The sequence below is a fragment of the Notolepis coatsorum genome, assembly GCF_963971535.1.
Source record: "Notolepis coatsorum genome assembly, chromosome: 14".
Taxonomy (NCBI): Eukaryota; Metazoa; Chordata; class Actinopteri; order Aulopiformes; family Paralepididae; genus Notolepis; species Notolepis coatsorum.
Window position 1 is genome coordinate 21,138,685 of NC_140178.1, and position 26,830 is coordinate 21,165,514.

Below are 26,830 nucleotides of genomic sequence, written 5' to 3' on the forward strand. Positions count from 1 at the left end.
CTTCGGTTCAAATAACAAACTCAGCAAGACCGACGGCTTCTCAGTTACAGTGGGTGACAATATGGTCACAAGGAAAGAAGATATTACCTACCTGGGTTCCATCCTAGAGGCAAATCTTTCCTGTGACAAAATGGCATCCAATGTAATAAAAAAAGTCAACCAACGAACACGATTCTTGTACCGGATCTCCTCACTGGTAAACAAGAATACCCTGAAGACTCTGGCAGGAGCACTCATTCAAGGGTACTACGACTATGCATGCACCTCATGGTACCAAAGCACCTCAAAGGCGCTAAAAACAAAATTACAAACATCTCAAAACAAACTGGTCAGACTACTGCTTGACCTTACTCCTAGAACCCACCTCACCCCTGCCCACTTTGACAACCTAGGATGGCTTAGAGTAGACGACAGAGTACAGCAACTTGCAATGGGCCTGGTCTACAAGATACACTACATTCAGAAATGTACCTTTCTTGTTGGGACATAATTGGACCCTTATTACTAAATATGATCTTATACTCAGTCAAGGAGGGGAGCTTCCATAAAAACGACAATATTGCACTCATTTCAGTCCTTCTCAAAAAAGACAAAGACCCCACCGAGTGCGGTAGTTACAGACCCTTAAGCCTCCTCGGAACCGATGTCAAACTGTACTCTAAGGTATTAGCCATCAGATTACAAAAGCATATGACGTCTTTAGTTCATCCGGACCAAACTGGCTTCATAAGAGGTCGCCTGATCACTGATAACATAAGACGAATACTGCACGTACTAGATGCAGACAAGGAAGACACCATACCTAAGGCGATGCTGTCCCTGGATGCTATGAAAGCCTTTGACAGGCTGGAATGGTCGTATCTATGGGCAGTATTAGAAAGGATGGGGTTAGGAAAAGGATTCATTGATATGATTAAAGTATTATACAAAGACCCATCGGCCATGATTACAACAGGTACATTCATCTCCAAAATCTTTCCGGTATCACGCTCAGCCAGACAGGGTTGCCCTCTTAGTCCCGGACTATTCGATCTATCATTAGAGCCTTTAGCACAATATATAAGACAATCCCAATCCATAGAACCAATCGTAATCAAGGGCACACAACATAAAATTTGTTTATATGCGGACGACGTAATATTGTTCATGCAAAGCCCCAACACCACATTGCCTCATCTACTCAAGTTGATTGAGAACTTTGGTGATTTATCGAGATTTAAAATAAATTGGCCGAAGTCGGCTTTCCTTCCACTTAACACCCATGCAAAAAAAGATACAACCCTCCCAGGTGAGATACCTATGGTAAAACATTTTAGATGCTTGGGTGTGGAAATATTTCCCACCATAAGACAAACGGTGAAGCACAATTACACAAAAATACAGAACAAAATCAAAGACGACCTGGACAGGTGGGCAAAACTTAAAAACTCAGTACAGGCAAGGGTATCAATAGTTAAGATGGATGTACTACCTAGAATCAACTTCATCCGTTCAATGCTACCGTTACCCCCTCCAGAGGGTTACTGGAAAAGATTACACTCCTCCACATACAAATTTATTTGGAATAACAAACCACCACGCATAAAAAGATCCACCGCACAGAGAAATAAAGCAGACGGTGGCATGGCAGTTCCAGATTGTTTCCAATATTTTAAGGCGTACACATTAAGACCATTGACAATATGGTTTGATCCCCAAGCATTAGTATCCTGGAGAAAATTGGAAGAAAACATAGTAGCCCCACATAGACTGAAGGACATAGCACACACTAAACTACCAATCAAGCACTGTGAGCGGAAATTTGGCCCCATAATTACCCATGCGATCCGGATATGGCGTGAAACACCAAAAAAATATCCTAACCCACAAAAATAGCATAATCACACTCCCTTATTCAATAACAATGCACTTGTTGTGAAGGGCCAGATTAAACCGAATATATATATTTATTTATATATATATATTTAATTGTATTTGTATATTCTCTAATATTCCTTGATATCCCTTGTATATTCCTTGTACAATATGCATTGAATATCCATTCTAGCCTACTGAACATCCCATAATAGTCTCCATTCTACTATTGGTCGAGACCTTGGTGCCAGGCTGCCATACCCCTCAGACCCAGTTCAAACGTACCGCTCCACATGTACGAACAAGTCCTAGTTCCGCGTAGGAATCTGGCTACCGCACCACTAATGGGACTATTTGTTCATAGTGCGTATATATACTGCGCTACTAAAGTAGGACTTCCTTTTCAGTCCAGTTTCTTACCCTCCAATAGAGTCACAGACGTAAAGCCTCCCCGCGACGCCACGTGTGGGAGTAAGGCCAAGTTCGCCTACCATCGGTATTGAGACATCGTGTATATTAATATTTGAATAGTCATATTTGGCACTATATCGTCGAGTTGGACGTAGTCTATTAAGCTAATAATAGTCTGTTAATATATAGTGCTTCGTGCGGTGAGAATACTACCGTAGTCAGTACCCCATCGTTTCGGGCAGAGAACTGGCTGCTTATCCAGGGTGGTTGACCCCACGTGAAGCTGCACCCGAGGAGCCCCAGAGCCGACGAGCGAGTGGACCTGTATACCGGATTATTCTGCCGACGACAGCCCGCCTTCCCAGGCACGGATTATGCTTTGTATACTTTGATTATTCCATGGATAAAGACCCCCGACACTGCCGTGTGTTGGAACCCCCCCCCCCTGGAGAGGACGCAAGGTGAGGAGACGCTCTGCAAGACGAGGTCGCTTCACGTCTCTCCTCCGTGGACCGGACGACGCCGGCCCACAAAGAGTCCACCTGCTTTCATCTGTGGTCCAAGGATCGCCGGCGCATTGAACGGCACTACAGTGGGTTCACCTGGGATACCCTTGGCCGGATGAGGCAGCCGGATTCTACCCCCCCCCCCCTCCTACTCCTGTCGGCTTACAAGCGACCGGATTAACCCCCCCTAGTGTATCCAGTATATAATCATTAAAGTATCATTGCTGTTATTCCTTAAACTATTCCAGGTCGTATATGTACCACCTGCGCCTTCAGAGATTGGACATTCTCTATTGATATACCGACGAATACTCTTGCCATAAAAGTGCATACTAATTTCCATTCATAAATGTGATTGATTTGATTAAGTGCTTGCTCTACACACCATCGCTGTGTAGAAATAAAGACCTATTTCTAATTCGTACATTTGTGTTGGATCCGTTTCATCTACGTGACAGTGTTCATCATAATATATTTATGCCGTGTACTGGGTGGCCGAATATTAAGTACAAAGGTAGTGGTAGTAAGTATCATATCTAGTAATACAGTCAGGGAATTGTACCCCTCAGTTACAATTGGTCCTTCGAGCCGGATGGTAATTAGTGTAATATTAATATAGTGTTATTAATATTGAAATGGCCTATGATGAACACTCCACGAAACGATCCTCCTAACCAACGCCCGCAGCGCGAACGACGGCTCCCTCAGTACTTAGAGGCTTACGCTGTCAGTCAACAACCTAGTCTTCTACTAACAGTAAACGCGGTAAAACTAGAAAGTAAAAGTATGTCTAACCCCAACGCCCAGACTACCCCAACCATAGAGGCCCCTACGGGTTCTAATGTAACTGACCAAGTTCACGGTGGGGACCAGTGGGAACCAGACATGACTTCACACCCCGCCAGTACTGAAGAAGTAGTCCCCGATGAGTCCCGGGAGGAATACAACGCTACCGAGAGAGAACTCGGCACGGAAGAAGACGGGGAGAGCACCGTGGAGATAGAGCTCCAAGGCTCCGCAAGGAGTACCCCGAGGGAAGGCTCCCCTATACAACCGCCTTCTCCCAGCGAGGCAGAGAGGACCCTACAGCAGGCCTTCCTCATCAGCCTGAACGCCGCTGCTGAACGCGACCGACTGCAGATCCAGCAGCGGAGCGAAGAAGAGCATATACGTCTAGAAATAAGACGCATTCAGAGAGAAGAGAATGTGGCCCGAGACCGAGCAGACAGCCAGCGAGCAGCTGCTGGTGCTCTACGGGACGCAGAGCGCGACAGACAGCAAGCGCAACTAATAGAACAGCTGATCAGACGGACAACACCCTCTCCCTCCGCCAGAGGCTCCAGGAACTCGTCTAGACACACCTCCAGGGCGGCATCCCCTAGCCGAGTAAACAACCCTGAACTTGACCAACAGACGAGGTCTATACCCCCCACAGACCACCTCCCCCCACCGGTCCAAGCGAGACCTAGCAACCGGGAAGGAGCAGCATATCCTGTGGAGAGGCTAAACCAGAGACTACAAGCACTGGATGACCTAACTGAAGACGAAGAGGAAGAGGAGGAGAACCACGCCCGACGACAGCACAGTACTCTACCGGACCAGGAGGTCCGGTACAGCCCAGGCTATACTCCCGCGGAGCTGCGCTACAGACCCCCGACTCTATACCCGGGTGAGCACGACGCACGACCCGCACCGAGGAACAGCACCTGGACAAGCGGGCCATGGTACACTGCCGGTACCAGCCCATACCAAGGAGCGGGAGGAGACTCGCTTCGGGCAGAGAACTGGCTGCTTATCCAGGGTGGTTGACCCCACGTGAAGCTGCACCCGAGGAGCCCCAGAGCCGACGAGCGAGTGGACCTGTATACCGGATTATTCTGCCGACGACAGCCCGCCTTCCCAGGCACGGATTATGCTTTGTATACTTTGATTATTCCATGGATAAAGACCCCCGACACTGCCGTGTGTTGGAACCCCCCCCCCCTGGAGAGGACGCAAGGTGAGGAGACGCTCTGCAAGACGAGGTCGCTTCACGTCTCTCCTCCGTGGACCGGACGACGCCGGCCCACAAAGAGTCCACCTGCTTTCATCTGTGGTCCAAGGATCGCCGGCGCATTGAACGGCACTACAGTGGGTTCACCTGGGATACCCTTGGCCGGATGAGGCAGCCGGATTCTACCCCCCCCCCCCCTCCTACTCCTGTCGGCTTACAAGCGACCGGATTAACCCCCCCTAGTGTATCCAGTATATAATCATTAAAGTATCATTGCTGTTATTCCTTAAACTATTCCAGGTCGTATATGTACCACCTGCGCCTTCAGAGATTGGACATTCTCTATTGATATACCGACGAATACTCTTGCCATAAAAGTGCATACTAATTTCCATTCATAAATGTGATTGATTTGATTAAGTGCTTGCTCTACACACCATCGCTGTGTAGAAATAAAGACCTATTTCTAATTCGTACATTTGTGTTGGATCCGTTTCATCTACGTGACAGTGTTCATCATAATATATTTATGCCGTGTACTGGGTGGCCGAATATTAAGTACAAAGGTAGTGGTAGTAAGTATCATATCTAGTAATACAGTCAGGGAATTGTACCCCTCAGTTACAATTGGTCCTTCGAGCCGGATGGTAATTAGTGTAATATTAATATAGTGTTATTAATATTGAAATGGCCTATGATGAACACTCCACGAAACGATCCTCCTAACCAACGCCCGCAGCGCGAACGACGGCTCCCTCAGTACTTAGAGGCTTACGCTGTCAGTCAACAACCTAGTCTTCTACTAACAGTAAACGCGGTAAAACTAGAAAGTAAAAGTATGTCTAACCCCAACGCCCAGACTACCCCAACCATAGAGGCCCCTACGGGTTCTAATGTAACTGACCAAGTTCACGGTGGGGACCAGTGGGAACCAGACATGACTTCACACCCCGCCAGTACTGAAGAAGTAGTCCCCGATGAGTCCCGGGAGGAATACAACGCTACCGAGAGAGAACTCGGCACGGAAGAAGACGGGGAGAGCACCGTGGAGATAGAGCTCCAAGGCTCCGCAAGGAGTACCCCGAGGGAAGGCTCCCCTATACAACCGCCTTCTCCCAGCGAGGCAGAGAGGACCCTACAGCAGGCCTTCCTCATCAGCCTGAACGCCGCTGCTGAACGCGACCGACTGCAGATCCAGCAGCGGAGCGAAGAAGAGCATATACGTCTAGAAATAAGACGCATTCAGAGAGAAGAGAATGTGGCCAGAGACCGAGCAGACAGCCAGCGAGCAGCTGCTGGTGCTCTACGGGACGCAGAGCGCGACAGACAGCAAGCGCAACTACTAATAGAACAGCTGATCAGACGGACAACACCCTCTCCCTCCGCCAGAGGCTCCAGGAACTCGTCTAGACACACCTCCAGGGCGGCATCCCCTAGCCGAGTAAACAACCCTGAACTTGACCAACAGACGAGGTCTATACCCCCCACAGACCACCTCCCCCCACCGGTCCAAGCGAGACCTAGCAACCGGGAAGGAGCAGCATATCCTGTGGAGAGGCTAAACCAGAGACTACAAGCACTGGATGACCTAACTGAAGACGAAGAGGAAGAGGAGGAGAACCACGCCCGACGACAGCACAGTACTCTACCGGACCAGGAGGTCCGGTACAGCCCAGGCTATACTCCCGCGGAGCTGCGCTACAGACCCCCGACTCTATACCCGGGTGAGCACGACGCACGACCCGCACCGAGGAACAGCACCTGGACAAGCGGGCCATGGTACACTGCCGGTACCAGCCCATACCAAGGAGCGGGAGGAGACTCGCCTAGGAGGCCTCTCCCCCAACGCTCGCCGATGTATCCACAGTCAGCGTCATACATTGGCACGCCTATGGTACCCGACTTCACCCAAGAGAACCGGGCCCAGTATACAGAACTCCGCATGTGTCTGGAGACCATGTTGGTGGATGTATTGGATGAACGCCACAAATACGCCATCCTACTGAAGCACTTAAAGGTACCCCGCGCACATAATATAGCGCTCGCCTACGCGACTTCCACCACCCCATACACAGCAGCGCTGGTAGCATTGGACCAGAGGTATGGGCGCATATGGGATTACGTGATCCAGGAGATCCGACACATCGACCGCTTACCCCCAGCAATAGACAATCGAGCACTGGACGACCTGTCCATCAGAGTGCAGTCCCTGGTAGGGATGTTGGGAGCGCAGAGAGAGAAGGGGAGGCATGAACTTTACGCCAACTCAAATGTGGAAAGGATCTTGGAGAAGCTGCCGCCCGCTCGACAGGAGCGTTTTAGGCGACAGAGGGACCACCGAGACCCGAATGGCCCCGAACCGAACCTCCTCGATCTAGCAGACTTCCTGGCGAGAGAAGTCAGCAGCCTACGGCTAGATACATTCGGACGGAGCACCCCTGGCTCCAGAGAAGGAACCAGACGACTAAATGATGGAAGAAGATCGGTGACTGTGATGCACCAATCGGAGTCAGTACCGAGCAGCAGGAGCCACAGTACCCCCTCCAGAACGGAGAAGTGGAAGATAGTGTGCCCCTACTGTGAGAAAGAACACTGGCTAGCGCAATGTGACTCCTTCCCCAAGCTGAACGCGGAGGAAGCAAGTCAATGGATAAAGTCCAACAAGCGCTGTTTTCGCTGTGCGCGCTCACACATGGCAGCCGAATGCCGCTTAAAGAAAAGGTGCACCAAGTGCGATGGAGCCCATCTGGACATACTTCACGACAGTAACAGACGGCGCCCTTCACCCGCACCATCCAGCAGCAAAGCGAGCGTCATGTACATCGATCCCGCCAGCAGCAGTGGAGCCCGAGTACTCCTAAAAGTAGTGAGTGTGACACTAAGCTACCAGAATAAAGTCCTGGACACTTACGCCGTCCTCAATGACGGGTCAGAGAAGACCCTGCTGCTCGCCTCCGCTGCGGCCCAGCTAGGGCTGCGGGGAAGCGAAACCCAAATGACAATTCGGACAATAAGACGAGATTTGAAGACGATAAAGGGCGAGAATGTCTCATTCTCTATCGCAGCAAGCGGCCAGCCTGAGCGACGGTACCAGATTACAGACGCTTTCACCAGCCAAGAAATAGGACTGTCGCGGTACACATACCCCGTCGCCAAGCTGATGGAGAAATATGCACATCTGCGCAAGTTACCGATCCCGCTCATAGACAATGCTATGCCGACCCTGTTGATAGGCTCCGACCATGCAGACCTCATTGTCCCGATAGACCGGGTTCATACCGGACCCCGAGGCTGTCCTGCAGCAGTCGAGACCCGTTTGGGATGGACTCTCCAAGGCCCGCTCGCCAAATCTCTCAACCGAAGTACAGCCACTAGATGTCTCCACTCCCGAGTCACAGAGGGAGAAACCGCACTCCTGCAACACGTAGAGTGGCTATGGACCTTGGAACAAATGCCCTTTAAGAACGGAAAGAAAGACATTCGCTCTAAAGATGACATTTACGCCATTCACCTCCTCGAGACAGGGACCAAGAGAGTCCCGGTCAACGGCGTGTTGAGATACGCCACGCCACTCCTGCGGCGAGAAGGAATGCCTACTTTCCACGCCAAGACAGACGCCACAGAACGGTACCTGCTGAACACGGAGCGGCGCTTAGCCAAGAACCCCGCCCAAGAGAGTGTATACCGCGCTGAGATTGAGAAGCTCATCACAGCGGGACACGTCACAAAGATGGACATTAAAGAGGCTGACCAGACCACTGAATCGTGGTACGTGCCTCACCACAAGGTCCATCACAACGGTAAAGACCGCATAGTATTTAACTGCAGCTACCAGATCGGATCCCAAAATCTGAATAAAGAGTTACTGCCCGGTCCCACACTCGGCCCCTCCCTACTCGGCGTTCTACTCCGCTTCCGCCAGGAAAAGGTGGCCATCAGCGGGGACATTAAAGGAATGTTCCTGCAGGTGAGACTAGTAGAGGCGGACAAGCCCCTGTTACGGTTCCTATGGAGAGAGAAGCCAGGAGATGAGCACCCAGCCATCTACCAATGGGAAGTCCTCCCCTTCGGAACGACGTGCAGCCCCTGCTGTGCTACATTTGCACTACAGAAACATGTAGCAGAGGACCCAGCAGCGGACGAAGAGGTCCGACACAGCGTAAAGAACAGCTTCTACGTAGACAACTGTCTACAAAGCCTTTCAACCCAGGAAGAAGCCGAGGCTCTCCTGATTAAACTCCGCGCCTCATTGATCAAAGGCGGCTTTGATCTCAGGCAGTGGGCCAGCAGCGATCCGCAAGTACTGCGCAGCCTCTCCTCCGAGGACAAGGCAGCCAGCAGCGAGACCTGGATGGCTACAATCCCGGGAGAAGCCCAGGAGATGACCCTGGGATTGGTGTGGCGATTCAAAACAGATTCGCTTCACTACAGACACAAGCCCCTGACTGCGGAGACTGCGGAGGCGCCGACCACCAGACGGAGTGTGTACACAACACTCGCCCGACAATATGACCCGCTAGGATGTATTCTACCGTACACCACCAGGGCAAAAATGATTGTACGAGCATTGTGGGACAAGGACCAGGGCTGGGACGACCCCATTCCCGCACACCTTGCATCCACCTGGAGAGAGTGGGAGATGGAGCTCCGCTCACTCCCAGGCGTTAATGTGCGCCGAGGCTACTTCCCACCCACGGTGAGGCCAGAGACATGTAAAATGGACTTACACGTCTTCAGTGACGCCTCAGAGGTCGCATACGGATCGGTAGCCTACTTGCGGGCCCAGGAGAAGGGGGGAGAGATCTACACAGCATTTGTCCTCGCCCGCTCGAGAGTAGCCCCACGCAAGCAACAATCTATCCCACGTCTAGAGCTCTGCGCAGCCCTAGCCGGAGCGCACCTAGCCACGCTCATCCAACGTGAGCTCACCATACCGGTGTCTAGAACAATCCTGTGGTCAGATTCCACGACGGTACTCGCCTGGATCAAATCGGACTCATGCAAGTACAAAGTCTTCGTGGGAGTCAGAGTCACCGAGATTCAAGACTTAACCGAAGAGTTAACCGGAGAAACAGAGTGGCGCTACGTTGATACAAAACAGAACCCAGCTGACGTCATCACCCGGGGGATGCCCCTGGATGACCTCACCCGTCGCAATGTCTACAGTGACGGCCCCGCATTCCTAAGACTCCCGGAAGGACAGTGGCCCATGCCTATCCCGAGGGAAGCAAGTCCAGAGGAGGTGGAAAATAAGAAGTCTGTGTTCTGTGGATTGAGCACCGTAGCCTCCACCGACCCTAACATAGACGATTGCACGTCCATAGAGAGTGCACAACAAAGAACATTCCTGCGGTACCACCCGGAGTGCAAGTTCCCCGCTGATATGTCAGCAGCTAACTACGAGGAAGCAGAATTGCTTCTACTGCAGCGAGCCCAGAGAGACAATTTGACAGAAGGAACAGTCGTCATGATTATTGATCAATCACTGCCCAGAGCTATGTGGCCGGCTGGCCGCGTAAGCAAAGTGATCACCGGTGCCGACGGCAAGGTCCGAGCAGCTGAAGTGCTCGTCCAGGGTCGCACTTACACCTGTCCCGTGGCGAGGCTCATAGAACTGCCCCGACTCCCAGACACAATCGATGATGACCATGACCCTATAACCCTATGACTTTGTGAAGTTGACTGACCCCTACAGCAAACCCTTATGTGTAAATAGACAACGCGATTAATCTGTCTCTGTTTAACTGATTAGGTCTGGGACCAATCAGGGGGTGGCTGTTGTGAAGGGCCAGATTAAACCGAATATATATATTTATTTATATATATATATTTAATTGTATTTGTATATTCTCTAATATTCCTTGATATCCCTTGTATATTCCTTGTACAATATGCATTGAATATCCATTCTAGCCTACTGAACATCCCATAATAGTCTCCATTCTACTATTGGTCGAGACCTTGGTGCCAGGCTGCCATACCCCTCAGACCCAGTTCAAACGTACCGCTCCACATGTACGAACAAGTCCTAGTTCCGCGTAGGAATCTGGCTACCGCACCACTAATGGGACTATTTGTTCATAGTGCGTATATATACTGCGCTACTAAAGTAGGACTTCCTTTTCAGTCCAGTTTCTTACCCTCCAATAGAGTCACAGACGTAAAGCCTCCCCGCGACGCCACGTGTGGGAGTAAGGCCAAGTTCGCCTACCATCGGTATTGAGACATCGTGTATATTAATATTTGAATAGTCATATTTGGCACTATATCGTCGAGTTGGACGTAGTCTATTAAGCTAATAATAGTCTGTTAATATATAGTGCTTCGTGCGGTGAGAATACTACCGTAGTCAGTACCCCATCGTTTCGGGCAGAGAACTGGCTGCTTATCCAGGGTGGTTGACCCCACGTGAAGCTGCACCCGAGGAGCCCCAGAGCCGACGAGCGAGTGGACCTGTATACCGGATTATTCTGCCGACGACAGCCCGCCTTCCCAGGCACGGATTATGCTTTGTATACTTTGATTATTCCATGGATAAAGACCCCCGACACTGCCGTGTGTTGGAACCCCCCCCCCTGGAGAGGACGCAAGGTGAGGAGACGCTCTGCAAGACGAGGTCGCTTCACGTCTCTCCTCCGTGGACCGGACGACGCCGGCCCACAAAGAGTCCACCTGCTTTCATCTGTGGTCCAAGGATCGCCGGCGCATTGAACGGCACTACAGTGGGTTCACCTGGGATACCCTTGGCCGGATGAGGCAGCCGGATTCTACCCCCCCCCCTCCTACTCCTGTCGGCTTACAAGCGACCGGATTAACCCCCCCTAGTGTATCCAGTATATAATCATTAAAGTATCATTGCTGTTATTCCTTAAACTATTCCAGGTCGTATATGTACCACCTGCGCCTTCAGAGATTGGACATTCTCTATTGATATACCGACGAATACTCTTGCCATAAAAGTGCATACTAATTTCCATTCATAAATGTGATTGATTTGATTAAGTGCTTGCTCTACACACCATCACTGTGTAGAAATAAAGACCTATTTCTAATTCGTACATTTGTGTTGGATCCGTTTCATCTACGTGACAGTGTTCATCATAATATATTTATGCCGTGTACTGGGTGGCCGAATATTAAGTACAAAGGTAGTGGTAGTAAGTATCATATCTAGTAATACAGTCAGGGAATTGTACCCCTCAGTTACAGCACTCTTAATTGAAAAACGTCCTATAAGATTCCCTATATGGGAAGAGCAAGGCATACACTCATTAGGGGATGTTTTTAACAACCAGGGTTTTTGTAGTTATGGAGAAATATGCTCAAAGTTTAATCTCACCGGGTCCACATGGCTTTTTTACATACAGTTACTGCTATGTTTGAAGTCTCACAGTGTTCCATTAGACATACCAGTTGAACACCACAGATACCACAAATTCTTCTATGAAAGAGAGACATCGAGAGGTTTTGTATCAGGTTTTTATTATCAATTACTAACGTCCTCGTATGAAACCCTCCAACTAGACTCTGTCTGGAGGAGGGATATACCAGACCTGGAAAGTGACTTTGATTGGCAAGGAGCATGGGCAAATGTCCGTCTTACATCAAGGAACCCGGACCATCAACAAATCAATCTTAACTATATTCACAGGACATACTTGACTCCTATAAGACTGAACAGAATGGGTCTTAATTAAACAAGACTCAAAATGCTCCCAATGTACAAATGGAGACGAAGGGACATTTATGCACATGTATTGGGACTGCCCACCAGTTAAGGCATTCTGGAAAGATGTGACCCATCAATTATCAAAACTCGTATCTTGGAATATACCAGTACACCCCTCTGTATTACTATTGAATGATGTTTTTGAGTTTGCAGTAAATCCACAGCTAAAGAGATTGGTTTTATCGGGTATCACAGTAGCTAAAAAACTGATCGCATCACGCTGGTTTCAACCGGAAAAAATGTGCCGGAAGGTTTGGTTTCTTACATATCTCGATGTGATTTATCAAGAAATATCTACAGCAAGAATTCTGGGTCTCAACGAATCCAAAATGTCAATGTGGTTAGAAGTGGTGGAGAGAATAAAAGCTAGCTTATAATGGTAGTGTCTGGTTAGGAGTGAGGGATAATGGAGGTACTATCCAAGGAGGGGTCCGGGAGGGGGGGGTTCGAGCTGGATCATATGTGTGTAGGGTTTTAGATAATAGGTATTAGGGGTATATCCTGTATAATGCATTGGTATAATTGGTAATTTCGTTGGATATACACTGTATACGGTAAAATATTATTATATACTTTTTTTTTTTTTTTTTTTTTCTGTACTTGCATGTCATTTTAGCCACCTTAATTGTTAGTTTCATTATGCATTGTGTGTTGAGTACTGACTTTTAATAATTTTTGTTTTGCAATAATAATAAAAAAAAAAAGATACACTACACGACCAAGGTACCCATGTACATGTCAAAATACTTCCCAAAGGTCAGTGAATACCACGATCACAGCACCAGAGGGAGCTCCACAAATAATGTTAAACCCAGATTCGGCTCAAACAAGGGACTAAACACGTTTCGCAATTATGCCACATCAATGTGGAACGCCCTACCCAAAGCTGTAAAGGAATGTGAATCACTACCCACTTTCAAAAACACTCTCAAAAAACACCTATGGGAGACTGCAATTCGAAACTGGCCCCTGTAAATGTCCTAACACAACCCCCCCCCCCCCCCCCCAATGTACAGTAAATGACCAAGCATGGTCTTGTCAATATTCCAATGTACAGTTTTGCTTGTTCAGTTGTACAGTGTCCCCCACCCACTCCTCCTACCCAACCCCCCCCCCCCCAACCTCCTCCAATGTACAGTTTCTATGTCAAATGTATATACTCTCTTTTCTGGACTATTTTCGTATCACAAACAGTACTGTATTTGCAAATCTGGTATGTCATAAATGTATAGATGTAGCAGTACTGTCTATCTGTATGTCATGTATGTCATATATATTATGATGAATTGAAAATGGGGGACCCTGATGTAAACAAGACGAAAGTCTTTCTCTGGTCTGCATCCCCTTAACAATTGTATGTATTGAGCTGTACTGTACTTTACCCATTCTGCAATCTGTTAATAAAATTTTCAATCAATCAATCAAGCGTATCTCCCATCTGTTCCACAATACCGGGAAGTGGGTAGACTGTTAGAACATGTGTATTAATATTGTTTTTTCTTTGGTAATTATGCTCTTATTAAGAAAGAAAGGAATACAAGAGTTTCTCACCCATCTGTTCCACGATGTCTGGGGGGAAGACTCGGGAGTTGAACGCTCTGCGGAAGAAGTCTGAGAACTCCTTGTCCAGACCGCCGATGCCCATCTTTTCAAAGTTCCATTCTGGGTTGATGATCGTCTGTCTGGCCTGCTTGGTCTTTGCCTTACCTATTGCCAGACAGGCGAGGAGAGAAGGAGTGGGGTTAACCTTCCAGCACGTCATGTGTTGAGAGACTTGACGTCCCACAAGCTAAAGAGATGACAGAGTGGTTTAAGGGTCAGACCAACGGCCCAATCGTAGTCTGTTTTGGACAGTGGTGCCATTAAAGTCCCCATTTTACATTACATTTAGTCATTTAGCTGACGCTTTTATCCAAAGTGACTTACAAGTTCTGTACGACAAGTCATCAGGAAGGGTACAACTCTATCAGGTGAGTAACAATGTTCATCAAAGCGTTGCATGCTACAATGTAGGTTAGTTTATTAGGTGCATGACAGTAAGGTTAGTTAGGGTTAGATATATATATTTTTTTAGATAATGGTTGAAGAAGTGCGTCTTTAGTCGACGGCGAAATATTGGACGGGTTTCGGCTGTCCTAACTGGGGTGGGTAGTTCATTCCACCATTGTGGGGCAAGGACTGAGAATAGGCGACTTCTCTTTGATTACCCTCCCGGAGCTCGGATAGGAGTGGGTCTGAGACGGCCAGAAGATGCAGAGCGTAGGGGTCTTGAGGGTCTGTAGTTAGAGACCATTGACCGGAGGTAGGCGGGAGCGGTTCCCTTTGCCACACGGTATGCCAGGTCGAGGGCCTTGAAGCGGATTTGTGCAGCAATGGGGAGCCAGTGCAAGTCCCTAAGAAGTGGGGTGACATGGGCCGACTTCGGTAGGTCCGAGATCAGGCGGGATGCTGCGTTCTGAATGAGTTGAAGAGGCTTGGTGGCAGTGGCCGGGAGGCCAGCGAGCAGTGCGTTGCAGTAGTCGAGGCCGGAGATGACTGTTGATTGGACGAGGAGTTGGGTGGCTTCTTTTGTCAGGAAGGGGCGGATCCTTCTGACGTTTCTCAGGAGGAATCTGCAGGTTCTGGTTGTTGCTGTGATGTGAGCAGAGAAGTTCAACTGGTCGTCGAGGACAACACCAAGGTTCTTGGCGGTCAGGGATGCGGTCACAGCTGCATTCTCGACTGTGATGGAAAGGTCGGTCAGGGGGGAGGATTTGGCCGGCAGCATGAAATGGCTAGCAGAATGCTATTTGATTCCACTTATGTATGTGTTTCCTGTAAAAACAAGAAACTAGGGAGGGACTTGTCGTGGATATTGATTGGCATTTATAGAAGCCAATAGTGCTGAATGTGTATTACGGTCGACCCATTAGCTAGCAAGCTAACATTGAATTTGTTCAATTTAGTTAAAGAGGCAGAGTGCTAGCGTTGTTACAATGTGCTGTAAATGTCATTCTAGAAAGCATTTCATTGGATGCAAAATTAGTATATTTTCCAGGAAATGACAAACATCTATTTTGATTTCATGGGGCCTTTAAAACTTGAAGATTCAGAGTTTTTTTGCAGTAGTTTCTGACCCAATCTCAATGACACCAACTGCCAAATGTCCAATTTTGGTTTGGGGCACAGAACAGAAAGAGCGCAGGAAGGAGAAGGATAGGAGAGCTTGTGTGATGACTGTCACCTTGCTTAAAATGGAGAGAGCAATCAGAATGAGATCAGTATTAAGGTTTTATTTAAGTATTTGGATTCAAACACTACCAACATGGGTTTTAAATTAATGTAATTCGGTAGAGGAAAAATATATTAGCATTTTAAATAGCTTCTTTATTATTATTATTTTTTATAAATATGTATTGTAGTAATACCCTTTTTGGGGGGGGGGTCACACATTCATAAACAGATGTTGATGTGAAAAGATAGTAGAGTATAGAAAGTCCACAGAGACACTGGAATTTCAAAATGGACGCTGAAAATGTATACATACAAAATGTATAAATACATATTCCACTGGTGTTAACGAAAACAAAACCGCTGAACATCAAAAGACCTGAATGAATTAACGTACAAACCACTGTGAGAACCTAGCGACTATTTTAAGGAGAAATATGGAATCAATGTACTGTACCGAGGTTATTATAGTTTACTAAAACTAAAACTAGGATAAAATGAGGAACTGTACCAACTAGTGTTAGAGGAAATAAGAAACTTAACAACAACTGCTATAAGGGGAAATATGGACTGTACCAACTAGTGTAAAGGGAAATAAGGAACATGTTTCAGGGGAAACAACGTTACGGGACCTACCAACTAATACGTGAGGGGAGTAAGTGAACGTTTGATTGGTTGATTGATTGATTGATTGATTGATTGAATTGATTGAATTGATTGATTGATTGATTGAAAACTTTATTAACACTTTAACCGCCGAAAACGCCTTTTGGACGTCTTTCCTAGCCATGCTCATTCTGCCGAAGACGCCGTAACTCGTCTTTGATATCAATAATTCAAAAATCTGTGATCGAAATCATATTTCTCCTCCGGGGACCTGAGATGTACAGCTGAGCTCCACTCAACTCTCTAGCGGTTCAAGAGCGCCATCTGGTGGCCGAACGGCAGATCGCCAACAGGAAGTGACTCGTCAAACAGGAAGTGCTCATCCATATTTAGTCCGGGCACTCGCGATCATTAGCAGGACTCTATCTCAACACACTGGATAATCAATCGCTCGCCCTAACTCAATAAACAATGTTATTTGGACGTATATAGTATTATACAACCTGGAAATGGTTCATCAGGATCAACATCCCATAATCGAAAACTGTCTACTCCAAGCTGATCGTCCAACGGTGCGAGGAAGATACGGTGAGTTTCAACGTTATTTTCTAACGTCTTCTATACTAACTGATCTGATGATCATATGACCCACACTAGATGAATGGTATAACGTTGCCCACGGAATTATAAACGCCCCCTCGCCCATCCGGTCAATATCAGATGATACAGTACGTAGTAACTTCTAGAAGTACCTCCAGTTGAAATTTTTCATCTGGCACCGATCGCTACCAAACTGTATTTGATCATCAATATAATGCATTTGGGGCTATAAATCAAGTTCTGGAGAAAGCTGCAGAAAACGGTAAAAACATACTTATACTTTAGACCATATTTTAGTATGAATATGTGAATGAAAAAGTATATCGTTGCTACACCCTGAACAATGGATATAGGACATTGAATGGGCCATAATAATGTCAATTTAGCAATAGAATTTAAAAAGTTATAGCCCTGCAAAGAAGGGGAACTTCTCCATAGACAAATAGAGCTGGCTAGGGATGGTAAATTATGAATTTAACCATGGCGATCAAAGTGTTAACAGATTGCAGAATGGGTACAATACAGTACAGCTCAATACACACAATTGTTAAGGGGATGCAGACCAGAGAAAGACTTTCGTCTTGTTTACATCAGGGTCCCCCATTTTCAATTCATCAGGACATATATGACATACATGACATACAGATAGACAGTACTGCTACGTCTATACATTTATGACATACCAGATTTGCAAATACAGTACTGTTTGTGATACAAAAATAGTCCAGAATAGGGAGTATATACATTTGACCTAAAAACTGTACATTGGAAGAGGTTGGGTGGGGTTGGGTGGGGGGGTGGTTGGGTAGGAGGGGTTGGGGGGGGGAACACTGTACAACTGTACAAGCAAGACTGTACATTGGAATATTGACAACCATACTAGGTAATTTACTGTACATTGGAGGGGGTTGGGGGGGGGGGCGAAACACTGTACAAACAAGCAAAACTGTCCATTGGAATATTGACAAAACCATATTAGGTAAATGACTGTACATTGGAGGGGGTTGGGTTAGGACATTTACAGGGGCCAGTTTCGAATTGCAGTCTCCCGTAGGTGTTCTTTGAGAGTGGTTTTGAAAGTGGGTAGTGATTCACATTCCTTTACAGCTTTAGGTAGGGCGTTCCACATTGATGTGGCATAATTGCGAAACGTGTTTAGTCCCTTGTTTGAGCCGAATCTGGGTTTAACATGATTTGTGGAGCTCCCTCTGGTGTTGTGATTGTGGTATTCACTGACCTTTGGGAAGTATTTTGACATGTACATGGGTACCACCTAGCGTGAGGGAGGAGGTCTCTGCCTTTTCGAAGATCACCTGGCTGTTTCCTACCATCAGCCCAATGTCAATCTGTCAAAGAGAGGACAACAGAGAATACATGAGGGCCAAAGTTAGATGAAGTTCCTTATGTAAGAGTTTGGTGAAGCCAGTGACAGAAGGACATGGTGAGACCAGACGCTCCATGGGCAGTTTCCATTCTTCATAAACAGTTACTAAAAAAAAAATGAGCAGTTACATGGATTTGTAAATAATCGTAAAACAATTAAAAGTGAGAAGAAAATAGTCCTCTGTTATTGGTAGAAAACCTGTACATTGTATTCTCTTTATTTGTATAGCACTTTTCTTTTTAAATAGAGCGTTTACATTTACATTTAATCATTTAAATTAATTTAGCTGATGCTTTTATCCAAAGCCTCTGTACAACAAGTCAGCAGGAAGGGTACAACTCTGGCAGCTAAGTAGCAATGTTGAACGTCAGTGCTACAGTCTTGAGTGCATCGTAGTAAGACATATCAACATAGTAAGTAGTAATATAGGCAAGGGAGATTTTTTATTATTATCTTTTTCCGCCTTCTTTTTCCGATTTTTCTCCCATCCCAATATGGCAATTATGCCAATTATGCCAATTATGCCAATTCCCAATCCCCCTTCCTGGTCATTGCGCACTCTACCCCCTACCGTCGGTCCGGGAGGGCGGAGACTGTCACATGCTTCCTCCGACACATGTGTAGCCAGCCCACCGCTTCTTTTCACCTGGCAGCGCGGACTCTCACTGGGAGAGTGTAACGTGTGGAAGGTCACACTACCTCTCCCAGATCCTTCTCTTGCTGTGCAGGTGCCCCGACCGAACTGTAGTAGTCGCTGTTTTTACAACGACCAGGACCCACCCTCGCCGGCTTCCCACCCGCTAACACTGCCAATTGTGTTAGTATGGACGGTCGGCCAAGCCGGAGGCACCACAGTCGGATTCGATCCCACTGGCTCTGTGGTGGTAGACAGACGCTTAGTCCACTGTGCTACCCGGCCGCCCAAGGGAGATTATTTAGTAGCAAAATGCATTAGTCAACGGCAGAAAATTGGTTGCAAGGACTGAGAATAGGAGGCTTCTTTTTGATAACCCTCCCGGAGCTCAGATAGGAGTGGGTCTGAGGCGGTCAGAAGATGTAGAGCGGAGGGGTCTTGTTAGGGTGTGTAGTTAGAGACCATTGACCCGAGGTAGGAGGGAGCCGTTCCCCTCGTTGCACGGTATGCCAGGTCGAGCACCTTGAAGCAGATTTGTGTGGCAATGGGAAGCCAGTGCAGCTATCTGAGAAGTGGGTTTTATTTGGTTTTATTTAGTTGGCTGTGATCTTTATGTCCTACATTCATTATGCGCTACCAGCACATAATCTTTGTATATCAATACTGATTCTGACATCCCCAATTCATTATGCACCACCGCCCACTAAGAAAATAAAACGAATCTAACAATTTAGTACCTACTCAGTCCCCTGATACATAATACGCAATGTCTGCAGAAGTAATGAGAATGATATTCATGAGGGTGCGGCTACGTGGCGCAGTGGGCAAGGCGCTCGCAACGAATGCTGGAGACTAGGCTCGAACAGGATGCCTCCTGTTAGAGCCCCGCTTTCCACATTGCTTTCAGTTTAGCTGGTCGTCCACAGTAATACACATTGGCCGTATTACGGGGAGGGAAACTGAAGGGTGGGGATTGGGCGTTGTGGACAGCGACTCCTACAGGTCGGTTGGTGCGCCTGCGCAGTAGAATCAAGAAGCGACGGGGGCGGGGCCCCTCCAAAGCCCAGACCCCCGAAGCTGAATGATCGAGCCGCGCAGGTGAAAAGATGCAACGGCTGTTACCTCGAGTATCAGAGGGGACTCGTGCTATGTATGACTTAGTCCACATTGCAGCCGGCTTGTGGGAGGCAAGAAACAACGTTCAAAGACAGGGGAGGGTTGAATTGGACGATATGAAAAATTGGGTTGGGAGAAAAATTGAAAATGGGAGAAAAAGTGGATAAAAAAAAAGAGAATGATATTCATGAGGAGAGCTGTGTCATTACGATGATACATTTATTTCCAAAACAGCAATTGAATTATAAGGGTATTAAATGGAACAGATGGCTACGACCAGGGCCGCCTGGGAGAAATGCGAGGCCCTGTGCGAGATTTAAACGTATATATATATATTTTTTTTTCATACAGTCAACATATTCTTAAATAATAGCGCTGCCCGAGGCTGGGCATGATACAATCAACATATAGCAAGAGAGAGAGCGAGAGAGAGCTCCCGTTCTACAGTCAATATACAGTGTACAGAGAGAGAGACACATTGGAAAGAAATTGAAATGCTATTTGGCCCTAAACAGAGAGTACACAGTGGCAGAATACCTGAGCACTGTGACTGAAGATCCTTGACTAGGTACAGACTCAGCGAGCACAGCCTAGCCATCGAGAAAGGCCGCCATAGGCAGACTGTGTGTGTTAGAAAGAGAGAGAGGCAGACTGTGTGTGTTAGAAAGAGAGAGAGAGAGAGAGAGAGAGAGAGAGAGAGAGAGAGAGAGAGAGAGCATGTGTGTTTGTCGTGTGTGTGTGTGTTAGAGAGAGAGCATGTATGAGAGAGATAAGCAAAGATGACCCCCTAAAGGATATTCAACTTTTAATGAAAGAACAAAACAGAAGGAAAAGATAACTTCACAAAGGCAACATGAATATACATAGATCCAAAAGGACAAAGATCAACACTTAAATCCAAAGAGAAGAGGGTCTATACCAGAGAAAACAAAGCAGCAAGGAGCCAATGGCCGACATCAGCTAAAGGCTAGCCAGGTAGGCTACTGACACCAGGCCACACACAGCTTTGGCCAACGGCCCAACGCTACCCAAGCTACACAAACGACCAAGACAATGCATTCACACACAGCACATGTCGTAGCTCCAAATGTTGTGAAGTAACATATGTTTTGCCTGGAAAAAAACATTGTTATTAACAAAACATTCGGGAGGGGAAGGAAGGAAGAGTGGGGTAATGTCATGACATTTTCATTAATCTTACCTGCACCAAGGAATGCAGGGCGAAAGGCCGCAACACAGGTCTCCACGTTGACGAAAGGCCTCTCGCTGGCGGGACAAAAATAAGCTATGGCCAGAGCCTTGTCATGGTGCAGGCCCGACTACATCTTCTGTCAAAGATGATGTCGTAGTCAGAGTGCCAGAACCCCCTGCTATTCTCACGGCTAATGTCAATGGTCGTAGCACAAGCTAACAGCTAACTAGTCTCTAGGCTAACTGATAGCATCAAACGAACGTTCCCAGCCGAGCGCAGCCGGCAGCTAACGTCGTAGCTAAACAGCTAACTGGCTAACAGTTAGCTCAACCAGGCTATCGCTAACCATTAGCTAACGCAGAAGCAAGCTATGCGGCTACATACAGGTGCTGACACCAGGCCACACACCGTTAGCTACTAGTAGTACTACAACAGCTAGTCGGCCAGTTTGGCTCCAGAGAGAGAGAGAGAGAGAGAGATATCCACGGCGGGAATAGAATAGAGTTAATAGAATAGGTTAAAAACTCACCAAACGTCCAAGAGGATGGAGACAACCGCGTGGAGTTGACGAAGTTCATCTGCCAAACGACCATCCTCTTCATCTTGGCTGCATGCGCTGTCTCTAGGTTAGCTAACGCTAGTTAGCCTTTAGCTAAGCTAGCTACTAGCCGACATCATCATGGCTATATCCCGACTGCACCATGACAAGGCTCCGGCCATTTGTCCCGCCAGCGAGAGGCCTTTCGTCAACGTTCCTTGGTGACCGACCGACTGATAATGACCGACCTCTTCGTCTTGGCTGGCATAACTAAGCATAATAGTCAAAAGCTGCACGTGCGAAATAGTCAAACGCAGCTGACGCACGCCGGCGTACTACACATGATGTAAGTAACCACTCCCTTCGTTGAAACCAATAGTATGTCTGCTGCAGAGCCCCAGAGCTCCAATAGAGTATGTATGCAGACCCAGGAACAAGTCAGACACATTCTACAAACGTGTCTAATGTGAAATATATAAGCATATAAGCAAAACTAGATTTTAGGTCTGTGATGAAAAAGGGCCTCGCGGGAAGGGGGGCCTCGCAAAAAAATAAAAAATTAAATAAAATAAAAATAAAAAAAATAATAAATAAAACATATTTTCTTTTTATTTATTTTTTAATTTTTTTTTGCGAGGCCCCCCTTCCCGCGAGGCCCTGTGCGACCGCACTGCTCGCACACCCCCTGAGGCGGCCCTGGCTACGACTCTACTGTACTATTTCATTATACTAATCACAGAGCTGGATTCTCAGACAGGGATTATGATTTAGTCTGATGCCTGTTGAGCTTTTTAAATTTTTTATTTAAATAGTTTTGTTCCAAAGTGATGTATCCACCAACGCTCGCGCAGCAAAGTCATCATACAAACTAATTGGAAGCAAAAGCACATTTAGTATTTTAATTGACTGGTGCTCATTCACTGCAATGTTCATTAATTTCATCAGTGGTAGTCTAGTCTACAGTGTTCATTATCTTCATCATCAAGCCTGAACTACGCCCTGAGAGGGAGGTTTGCCCTGAGAGAGAGGTTTGCCCTGAGTGGGAGGTTTGCCCTGAGTGGGAGGTTCAAAGGGTTAAATTGGGTATCAAACAGGAAGAATTTTAAGATTTTAAGAAAGACTGTCAGGTTTTAAACTGTGGGTATCAAACATGAAAGACTGTCAGGTTTTAAACTGTTTAAACTTTAAACAGTCATTCAGAACTGCACTATTGCATTATTTTACTGCTCTTTTATTATTTTAAATCCTAATATGTTAATTCCTAATATGAAGAACTGTGATTTGGTGTTCTATGTCTTACCTTGACTTTGTCTATTTTGCTCTCTTTTTTTACTGCTGTGAAGCAATTATTATTATTATTATTATTATTATGCAACGAGGCCGATGTACTGTGATAGCAAAATTCTCCAGTGAGTCCAGTCTGTGACCTTTGACCCATGTCACCTCCCCACTAATTTCCTGTCACTCACTGTCCTACTCACTAACAAAGAAACACCCTAAAAAAGACAAACAAAAAACAAACATAGAATACAATTATTTGTATAGTTGTTGATTTTGAGCAGATACCATCTGTTTCTTGTCAGTGGCTGGTTCTCCCCTCAGGATGCTGGAGTCCATGGCCTCAATGTCCTTTATCACCAAGCCAAACAACTTGTCACAGAAACTAAACACCAGCTGATAGAGAGAGATAGAGAGAGAGAGAGGGGGTGGAGAGTGAGGGAGCAACAAAGAAAGAGAGAGTGCATAGAGAAGGACAGAGACAGAAAGACGGGGGTATAGTAGAGAGAGAGTGCATGGAGAGGGACAAAGACAGAGGTATAGTAGAGAGAGAGAGAGAGAGAGAGAGAGAGAGAGAGAGAGAGAGAGGAGAGAGAGAGAGAGAGAGAGAGAGAGAGAGAGAGAGAGAGACAGCGGTATAGTAAAGAGAGAGAGAGAAGGACAGAGACAGAAATACAGCGGTATAGTAAAGAGAGAGAGAGAAGGACAGAGACAGAAAGACAGCGGTATAGTAAAGAGAGAGAGAGAAGGACAGAGACAGAAATACAGCGGTATAGTAAAGAGAGAGAGAGAAGGACAGAGACAGAAAGACAGAGGTATAATAAAGAGAGAGAAGGACAGAGACAGAAAGACAGATGTATAGTAAAGAGAGAGAAGGACAGAGACAGAAAGACAGAGGTATAGTAAAGAGAGAGAGAAGGACAGAGACAGAAAGACAGGGGTATAGTAAAGAGAGAGAGAGCATAGAGAAGGACAGAGACAGAAAGACAGAGAAAGAGGTATAATAGAGAGAGAGAGAGAGAGAGAGAGAGAGAGAGAGAGAGAGAGAGAGAGAGAGAGAGAGAGAGAGAGAGAGAGAGAGAGATAATGAAAGGAGAAAGCAGAGGAAAGAGGAGAGAGATAGTGGGAGACGGACAAGAAGATGTTAATTAATTAATTAATTAATTCAATCTTTATTTAACCTCAAACATAATAAACACAAAACATAATAAATACAAAAACAGAAAACAATATAGAAACAGAAAGTCCATCAATAAAAAATGTAAAATGATTAAAAACAACTGCAGACGGTGGTGAAGTGGTTTGCTACAGTATTAACGATTTAAACTAACTGACCAATAGTTACTAATGAATTGAGTTTTAAAGTGCATTGCAAAACATCCCATGTTTCTGGGGTACAGAAGCTAAACGCAGATATACAGAGAGGAGAGGAGAGAAGGAGAGAGAAGCAGAAGAGAGAAACAGGAGAAAGAGGAAAAAAGAGAGAGAGAATACAGAAAAAGAGACAGAGAGATAGAGACATGACAGCAAAACATACAAAACACAAGTGTGTGTGCGTGTGTGTGTGCATGCATGTGCGTGCGTGTGTGCATGCATGTGCATGCGTGTGTGCACGTGTGTGTGTGTGTGTGTGTGTGTGTGTGTGTGTGTAACGGAGGTACCGCAGTATATCCACAGTCACGATGGTACAAGTAGTTCAGTGGCTGTGGATGGTAAGCGGTACTGCAAGTAAACTCACTCCCCAGAGGCATCCAGACCCGGAAGCAAGAAGTGAATTCACTTCTTGCTTAGTGGTCTGTGATGCCGCCCGCAACGCGGGCGTCCGGGGTTCAACTCCCACTCAGGGCGATCCCTTAACAGGGGTCGAATCGACTAAAACACAACGCAGACAAGATCACACCGGCTACCCCCCTAAACTCACTCCACCCAGGGCATCCGGGTCTAACGGCACCACGTGTAGCCGGTGTGATCTTGTCTGCGTTGTGTTAAGTCGATTCGACCCCTGTTAAGGGATCGCCCTGAGTGGGAGTTGAACCCCGGATGACCGCGTTGCGGGCAGCATCACAGACCACTAAGCAAGAAGTGAATTCACTTCTTGCTTCCGGGTCTGGATGCCTCTGGGGAGTGAGTTTACTTGCAGTACCGCTTACCATCCACAGTCACGTCACTACTTGTCCCCGTGACTGTGGATATACTGCTGTACCTCCGTTACATGTGTGTGTGTGTGTGTGTGTGTGTGTGTGTGTGTGTGTGTGTGTGTGTGTGTGTGTGTGTGTGTGTGTGTGTGTGTGTCTGGGTGACCTGCTGGGTGGTAGAGAAGGCCTGGCTGTTGAACTGCTGGATGAACTCAGCGGCCATCGTGTCCGAGTCGTAGGCGGAAGTGTCGGTGCACTTCTTCTTGCCCTTCTTCTGCAGGAAGTCGATCTCGACTGTCATGCTGCCGATGCACTGATTGATCTTGTCGAAGTTGTAGTTGGCAACTGCAGGATTAGAGACGAGGCCGGGTGAGATGAGAGAGACGTTTGAGGCACGGTGTACAAAACACAGGACTGATACATCAGCATACAACACCGGGCTGGTGACAGGCAACATGGAAGAACACAAGATGGCAAGATACAACGTCAGGAGAGCAGTAATAGAGGCAAAACGGCGTTACAGGGATAAAGTTGAACTTCAGTTTGAACAGGCTGACTCTAGAGGCATGTGGCAGGGCCTCAGAACAATGACAGACTACAAAGGAACCCCCCTCAAACTGAACAGTGACATCTCCTTAGCAAATGATCTCAATTCCTTCTATGCGAGGTTTGAGGCTGTGAATAACAACACCAGCCTACAAACCACGGCAATGGGGGGGGGGGGGGTCTGCTGATGGAGACTCAGTGTTCAGGGTAACAGAGCATGAGGTGAGACGGATCTTTAAAAAAGTGAATATCAGGAAGGCAGCAGGACCGGACGGCATCCCCGGCCGCGTCCTAAAAGTCTGTGCCGACCAACTGGCCCCGGTATTCACTGACATCTTCAACCTGTCCTTGGAACAGGCTGTCATCCCCACCTGTCTGAAGAAGTCCACCATCATCCCTGTACCCAAAAAATCTACGCCCGCTTGCCTCAACGACTACCGCCCTGTAGCCCTCACCTCCATAGCCATGAAGTGCTTTGAGAAGCTAGTGAAGGGCTACATCTGTTCCTCCCTCCCCATCAACCTGGACCCTCTGCAATTTGCATATCGCCCCAACAGGTCCACGGAGGACGCCATAGCCCATGTGCTGCACACAGCAGCATCACATCTGGACAAGAGGCAGGGGAACTATGTGAGAATGCTGTTCATCGACTACAGCTCAGCATTCAATACCATAGTCCCCTCCAAACTCATAGCCAAGCTCAGGGACCTGGGCTTGAACTATGACCTGTGCCAGTGGGTCTTGGACTTCCTGACGGGCAGACCCCAGGTGGTAAGAGCCGGCAACTGCACCTCCTCATCCATCACGCTCAACATAGGGGCCCCCCAGGGCTGTGTTCTGAGCCCCCTCCTCTACTCCCTGTACACACATGACTGCGTAGCACAGCGGAACAACAACACCATCATCAAATTTGCTGATGACACAGTAGTGGTGGGCCTGATCTCTGCCAACGACGAAAGGGCCTACCTGGAAGAGGTAGAGAACCTGTCACAGTGGTGTCAGGAGAACTGCCTCTCCCTGAACGTCAGCAAAACAAAAGAGATGATTGTGGACTTCAGGAGGTCGGGGGTCAAGGACTACAGCCCCCTCAGCATCGAC

General features: G+C 47.1%; 1 protein-coding gene across 1 annotated transcript in view; it reads right to left on the reverse strand.

Annotated features, from left to right (window-relative positions):
- The window catches only part of LOC311240459 (vesicle-fusing ATPase-like), a gene marked incomplete at both ends in the record, with an annotated part of 78,240 nt that overhangs the window by 34,617 nt on the left and 16,793 nt on the right, over positions 1–26,830 (reverse strand). Inside the window, 4 exons of the mRNA XM_084329039.1 lie at positions 14,045–14,200; positions 18,180–18,255; positions 23,340–23,447; positions 25,353–25,531. Of these exons, the coding sequence (XP_084185165.1) occupies positions 14,045–14,200; positions 18,180–18,255; positions 23,340–23,447; positions 25,353–25,531 (519 nt within the window). The remainder of the gene's footprint in view (positions 1–14,044; positions 14,201–18,179; positions 18,256–23,339; positions 23,448–25,352; positions 25,532–26,830) is intronic.